Below are 6,863 nucleotides of genomic sequence, written 5' to 3'. Positions count from 1 at the left end.
CAAAAGAATTAAAGTAATGACAGAAATGTTCCATCACCATAATGGAACTAGTGTAAAGACCATAAATTCAGCAGAGAGGAAGAGCAGAGAGACCAGGTTGAAGTAGAGGAGCAGAGAAAGAATTCTAGTCTTTGATGGGACATTGTTGTTTTATACCCCATGTCTTATAAACCACAAGAATAGCTTTAAGGTGACACGTTGATGTATGGGGAGGCAATGGATGGATTGGAGCAGTGGAGCAATGTGGTCAGATCTTTTAGTACTTAGGCTCACAAGCCCAGCATCTGTATTTCAAATTCTTTGTACAGCAGACTCCCATTATAACGAAATCCTTGGGACCGGCAGTTTTCTTTCGCTATATCAAAATTTCGTTATAACCGAACAAATAGACAATAAAAATACATAAAGTGGATAATGTTACCGCCCAAATTTTTACTTCGTTATAACCGGAATTTCGTTACAACCATGCTCGTTATAATGGGAGTGCACTGTAGTGGTGCAATCTTTGAAGAAGGGAGATCAGTGAGAAGGGAATTACAATAATTGACAGCACACAAATGCTGAAATGAAATGACATGTACAGTGAAAGACTGATCGAATGATTTGCAGAGAGTCCACGGACGCTAAATAGATGTACTGGCAAGTTGCCATCACCATCATACAAAACATGTTTTTCTCAGAGATGAACTCATACTCGGCATCATTTTACAACCTGCCAGGAAAAGATACTAAGTAGAGGAGACTGTATAAACAGACGTTCCATGTATGTTAACGCCGAAGTTGATCCACTATATTTCATGATGTCTGCTCTTCTGGTTCAGTCGTCATGAACCGCACCTCTGCTCCTGCCATTTTGCTTCCATAGTGGCCCGCCCAGAACTGAGTATCCTGGCTGTAGTCCCAAAATTGTATGAAGCGTACACCTGGCCCATAATCTTTGAACCAGTGGCAAGTCTGTGGGGGTGATAAGACACTCATTGCAGTTTTGTGTGAACTGGAATTCCAATAATCCCCAAAGAACACAAATTTTGCTTTGGAGTGTGAAAGGAACCTCATATGATGCACATGATTGAAGAAAAAGTTGTAGATAAAGGTGTTAAAATGTGAAGATATAGATGTTGGATGATGATGAATGCTCTCACGACTTTCTACATGTAGCTTTTAAAATCTTGAGGTTAAAGGGACGATACAGTTTTGGTGGAGATAAGGATTGGGCTTTTAACCTTCTGTAAGATATCAAGTAGCCATTTATGAAATATTACAGAGCATACCATTCTAAGAGGGATTCAAAGTTTACTTGATGAACATTAGTTTTGGAATGGCTGAGACATCCAAAAACAAAGTGATCGTAATAAAAGTTGGGTCCCACCTTTTATTAGGATTGCTCTCTTTTAGATATCTCAGTGATATCAAAAATAATACTCATCAAATAAATGTTGAATTCCTTTTGGAATTACATGCTCTTTCCCATTTGAAGTTAGGTCTCACCCAAAACTATACAATCCCCCTAAATCTTGTGGTATTAGAGAGGAAAACAGGGTGACATAAATATTTAACTGCTTATTAGTGGGAGCATAACACATGGCCCATGCAAAAGTGGTTAATTCATTTGTATCTGTATCTCATATGGAACATGATGTTTAACACTGAAAGACTTGGAAAAGAATAACAGAACAGATAAACCAACCCCAAAATACAATCATAAAAATTAAACAAAGCCAGTCATGAATACATAGAAAAAAAAAGGAAATCAATCTGCAGTCTGTGGATATGCCTGTATTGTGTGCGCCGTGTGTGAGGAACAGATCAACAGAGTTATCACAACGCTAGCCTTCTATCTAACTTTGCATGACATTAAAATTGGTGCAAGCATTAGCCACTTGCTTTCAAGATGCTTTCATAAATAACAATTTTGGAAAAACACATAATGTAGTATGTGAAAAAAAAAACCTGAAGAGTAGTTCTACATTCAATCAATCAACATTCTACGGTCACAGCTACTCATAAAAATTGGCAGCCTATAATGGTTCTTATAACAGTGTTGTGACCTACCATAACATGGAAAAAATATAAATAAAGTACATGTATATCGAAAATTTATCAAAATTTAATTTTTTTTTATGGAGGGTGTTCATTCCCTCAATTTTTTACTGATACATACAGTGTATAAGGGGATTTTCATTCCCCCTGCTTTTTGAAAGAAACAAGTCCAATGCTCTTTCTTGTGCTAGAAAAGTGAAAGTTATGTTTATTGTTCTTCTCCACACCATTATTGTTTTCCATATGTCACATCAAGAACTGTAGTACAGTAGGTGGTTTCTTTCACGGTGGTTTTATTTGCGCGCTTTTCGTGCTTTGAGGTTGAACCGCGAATTTAATATCACGCGAAAATGCTTTGAAAAGTCATGTGAAATTGACCACGCAAGGAAATATTTTGATCTCGCCGCTTGTTACTATGCTATTGCGCACATGCACATGCGAACATTCCACGCATTGAGTGTATTGATGGTCAACACATATCGTGCAATGTAGGTCATCTAGGCAACAATAGTTTTACAAGAATGTTATAAAGTACTCGAGAGATGGGATTTCAGGTAAGCCTGCATCTAATTTGAATTTCTATTTAATAAATAAAAGAATACTTGGATTACAGTTTTGGTTTACATGTGCAAAATAAAACACTTTTTGCCGACTGTGAATTCACAGATTTTACTGACCGCGAATTTAAACACACACGAAAAAGTCGGCATTGATGGAATCTGTGAAAGTATCTTTACGCAAAAGAAACCACTTTTACAGTAATCTTTTCATCCAGCAATGGTGGCACAAATACTTTACATGTTCATAACTTTTGAACACATAGTTCGATTTTCCTCAAACTTTCACTGGTGTCTTCTATTTATCTTTATTTGAGTTTCATTCCTCTTTTGGTAACAACTTCTGTGAAATTTATATCTGTTATGCACCGACATCTCTAAGCAACTGCAGTCAGCTAAATAACAATTGTGCTTTGATGCCTTAGCGCAGTTCGAGTTAAGGTACTTTTGACTGAGTTAGAAACTTGTGCTCAATAAAATGCTGTTTTGTTTTGTTTTTTTGGTGGCGGTGGTGGTGGGACAGGTATGTTTGCATTTTTTTTTTTAGTATTAGTATTAGTTTGTGTTTATTCTTCAGGGACAAGCTCGGAAAAAAATAAATATCAAAACAAAACAAAACAACATCAATAATTGTACACTTAGAGCAACTTGAATTTTAAATATTATTTGCTAGGTTCACTAGGATGCTTCTGCCTGTTGACGTGATTACTTTTTAAATCCCAAAATAGCTGTGGAACGGCTGTTGTTTTTGGCCAACTTTCATACTGACTGTCACACTATGTTAGAGCCTCAGCGGTATACAAACATTATTGCCTACTTATTTCTATCCTTGCTAGAGATGAACCTTGTTCTACAGTTTCGGACATAATTACATAATATCTAACCTGTTTCCATGAATTATCTGCCCATTGCTCTGTGCGCAGGGGACCAAAGGTGAAGCAGTCGACTTCGTTATCTGACTTGTCTTGTTCCACGAGTTCATCTCGTCTCTGCCTGCGTGGATGCCTTCTATCCCTCGGGGTAACCTCATGGACCTTAGGTCTGTCTCTCAGGAGCCTTACCTTGATCTCAAGCGTGTTGCCGCAGTCAAATCTGGCAGCATACCTGGATGGTTGCATACAGGGATGAGGAAAAAAGTAAAAACTGTGGCTGTCACAATTCATTTTTTTTCCTTTCCCTACACTGCCTCCTAGATGGAGAAAAATATATACCGGTATACTCATACAAAAATCTTCAATTCATATGTTATGACTATACATACCTTAGATAAAAGTTGATCTCTATCCTAACATATATACCCCCTTAAACAAGGTCATTTTGCAGTTCCCAACTAAAAAATTTATTGGTGTTTGTATCCTAATGTAGTGAGAAATGTGATACGATATGGTAATTGCCATGGTTCTTAGGTCCTTGTCTTCTTTAATTGACGGTTTGGACTTGTAACATGGCATAAAACCAATATCTAAGCCGGAGGTGAATGTGAAATCTTACATTACATCAAATTCATCCAAAATTTTATTTCTCACCATTCTGACACAAATATCGGAGGCTGAAGTTCATCCAACATCTTCTCTGTGAAACCCTCTGCCAGAAGGTCAATGACCTGCTCCCTGGCGCACTGGCCAAAGGATGTTGCAAAGCTCTTTGGGTCGCCATTACTAAGGCTCAGGAGCTCCTCTGGCATTGCACCAGATCCCGGACACTTGGTTTCAATGAGCCAATGATCTCCACCATCGCTCAACACTGTCCAACTTGCCATGTCTCTGTCATTTCCACTATCTGTGATGAAAATAAACATGAGTCACACAAAACCATTTCAGTCTACAAACTAAAAAGGTGTTGTTTATACAGTACACTGTGCACGAGTTGAAAATCTCTCGACTAGAGATAGTGCTTCGACACAGGTGATAGTCAACCCTCTTTTCAATTCTACTTTTCAACAAATGTTTAGGTAAGTTGCTGCAATGTTCACTTCACCTGCATTTAGTCCATGAATTGTCTACATAATAAAGTTGAAGGCAAGAGACTATAAAGCAGAGGGGTGAAGATACGAGGTATGAGTTTTCATCAATGGTCTGCCCTCTGTACAAATAAAATTTTTAAGATCGCAACTGCTGATTTACATTTTCAACAAACATGTCAGAAAAAGGTACCAGTGGGAATTGAACCTTTCATCTATTGCTTTCCAGGCAGTGGCACTACCACCAGGCTATCCCTAAGTACTGGTGGTGACACATTTGGAAATGTGCGATCAATGTTAGTAGATCACTCTTACAAAATGTCTAACACGGTAACCAATTAAAAACTGGGATGCGGAGGATCCTGTTAATTCTCTTCAATGCCTAAAATTTGAAAAGTTTTACCTTGGCCACTGCAGTTTTTGATGAGGTTTCTCCCAAATGGCCGTTTGAAGTAAAATTCACGCCAGTCATCAGGTGGGTAGGGTGCCACGTACTCCACGACGTACGGGTCCAGATAAAGGCACTTCGTCTTCCAGAAGGTGGGCTCAGTGATGGCTTTACACCACACAGACGAGACTGTCAAGCATTCCATCAGGTCGCATTCGGGCACAAACAGCAGGATTCTCTGCAAGACCTCAAAGGGTAGGGCATCGATCCATCCTTCCATTGTCCCCTCTCGGTCAGTGTCCACTCCGTGACTCTTCACAGCCTCGTCCACTTGCGATCCCGGAGCACTGCCCTCCTGTCTCCCATCTTGATTCTTAGTCCGAAACATTTTACGGATTGCTGCACGCAACGCTGCCACTTTCTTTATTTTTCCCCGTCCAGCAACAGGCCTGTGCAGAGTAAGGAAGTAAGGAAGTATGATTTCACAAGTTGCAAATGGATCATCATGCTGCTATCGTGCTGTTATCTCCAAAACTCCATAATTAGATCAAAGTGCCAGCAAGTTTAGTGCCCTGGACGTCTAAACACAGCTTAAATTCATCTCCACATCATCTCCACACAACGTCTATGGATTTATTGGAAGGAGTTTGGGCTCTATGTGATGGGGGTTGTGCAGCTAGACTTTTCAGTGGAACATCCTATGCAGGAACAGGCCAAAGCCTTTGGACTGGCCCATAACTGTTGCCCTTCCCCCTTTTTGTGCACCATACAAAGGAATACATAAGGTGTCATCAGAATTTGGGCCCCCCACTTTTTTTAACCCGCAAGTACATGCGTGGCACAAAGATGAGTTGAAGACCTTTTTTTTTTCTTTTTCTTATGCTTGTCTATTGAAGAAACCCGGAAGTGGCTAGGAGAAAGATCAGCTGAAGACTTTTTTTTTTTGCTTGTCTATGAAACCCGGAAGTGCCCCCCTTCTTCCCCCCCCCCCCCCCCCCCCCCCCAATTTTGAAAAGTAGGTCCGCCGGCCCCGAGTGGTATATAATATAGTACAAAACTACAACCCTATACTTACCAGCTAAAAAAAGTCAAAAGTTCCTTTTCGAAACTTCTCTCCCCTGACGTGACGTGACCGGCCCCGGCCCGGCTGACTCCGAGCTGTGTGACTGTATAAGTGTATGTAGTGTGGACAGACGTCAAACGTTACGTCAACTTTTTGTCGTTGTAACTAGAGGTCTAAACGGTTGTGTAGGTTCACATTCACAAATTCCGCTTCCGTGGTTGTTCCGCTGGGCCAGGCCGTGTAACGTTAGATCCCCTACACATCATGACCATATATATAGACAGTAATTAACCAGTTACTCAACAGTCTAATCATTGTTTACAGGTTGCTAAATAAATGTAACGACGACGTACCGCGCCTGCTAGTATTAAATGCTAAATGATGATAGGGGATTTTCACCAGCGTCAGATCAGATTGGTGGTGCAGTAGCTCGATGACCGGCCTTCACTTTACCCGGACCCTCGCCCAGCTCCCTAGCCGCTAGCCCGCCCCCGGCTCCCGTGACTGTGATCGGAGGGATCGGGAGGGCGTGACGGATTGCCTGACTGAAGTAGCTGGGACTGCGTCCCGGCGCGGCTCTCCTTGCCCTTGAACACAGTTCGGGCTGGTCGCAATTAGGACTGTGTAAGGTTGAAAACTAACGGTGCTAACGTTACAGTGCCCTAGTTAAGTAGTACTACTAACATTATTAAATACTAAATATTGTACTCCTGCATTGGTCATGATACAGACAGTTTCAATTCTTTATCGTGTATTTCCGAATATATAGAAAAGAGACGTTGAGGGCACTCTTCACGGAATCCCCTCCTGATCCTACTCTCGTGTTCACCGAATCTCATTCCTCCGGACATGCGT

General features: G+C 40.8%; 1 protein-coding gene across 1 annotated transcript; it reads right to left on the bottom strand.

The window, feature by feature from the left end:
* Positions 1-795: 795 nt before the first annotated feature.
* LOC139726995 (F-box only protein 6-like) lies at positions 796-6,651 on the bottom strand. Its single transcript, XM_071637979.1, has 6 exons — positions 6,408-6,651; positions 6,021-6,111; positions 4,961-5,394; positions 4,124-4,376; positions 3,482-3,701; positions 796-954 (listed from the first exon to the last, which is right to left on the bottom strand). Exons 3-6 carry the CDS (start codon positions 5,331-5,333, stop codon positions 796-798), a joined length of 1,005 nt encoding a protein of 334 aa, XP_071494080.1. The 5' UTR covers positions 5,334-5,394; positions 6,021-6,111; positions 6,408-6,651.
* Between the last annotated feature and the right edge of the window lie 212 nt (positions 6,652-6,863).

This window comes from Diadema antillarum, unplaced genomic scaffold, assembly GCF_040938485.1.
Source record: "Diadema antillarum isolate AM-2024a unplaced genomic scaffold, OU_Dant_1.0 seq00000108_RagTag, whole genome shotgun sequence".
Lineage (NCBI taxonomy): Eukaryota > Metazoa > Echinodermata > Echinoidea > Diadematoida > Diadematidae > Diadema > Diadema antillarum.
The sequence above is the reverse complement of the archived record's forward strand: the minus strand, read 5'-3'. Positions and strand labels throughout refer to the sequence as shown.

Excerpts from the sequence above, each read along its gene's own strand:
- LOC139726995 (XM_071637979.1), bottom strand. The coding sequence starts at position 5,333 with ATGTTTCGGACTAAGAATCAAGATGGGAGACAGGAGGGCAGTGCTCCG. Across the intron at positions 3,702-4,123 it reads CCGATATTTGTGTCAGAATG|GTATGCTGCCAGATTTGACT; the intron begins GTGAGAAATAAA and ends GCAACCATCCAG. Across the intron at positions 955-3,481 it reads CAGATAATTCATGGAAACAG|ACTTGCCACTGGTTCAAAGA; the intron begins GTTAGATATTAT and ends TCACCCCCACAG.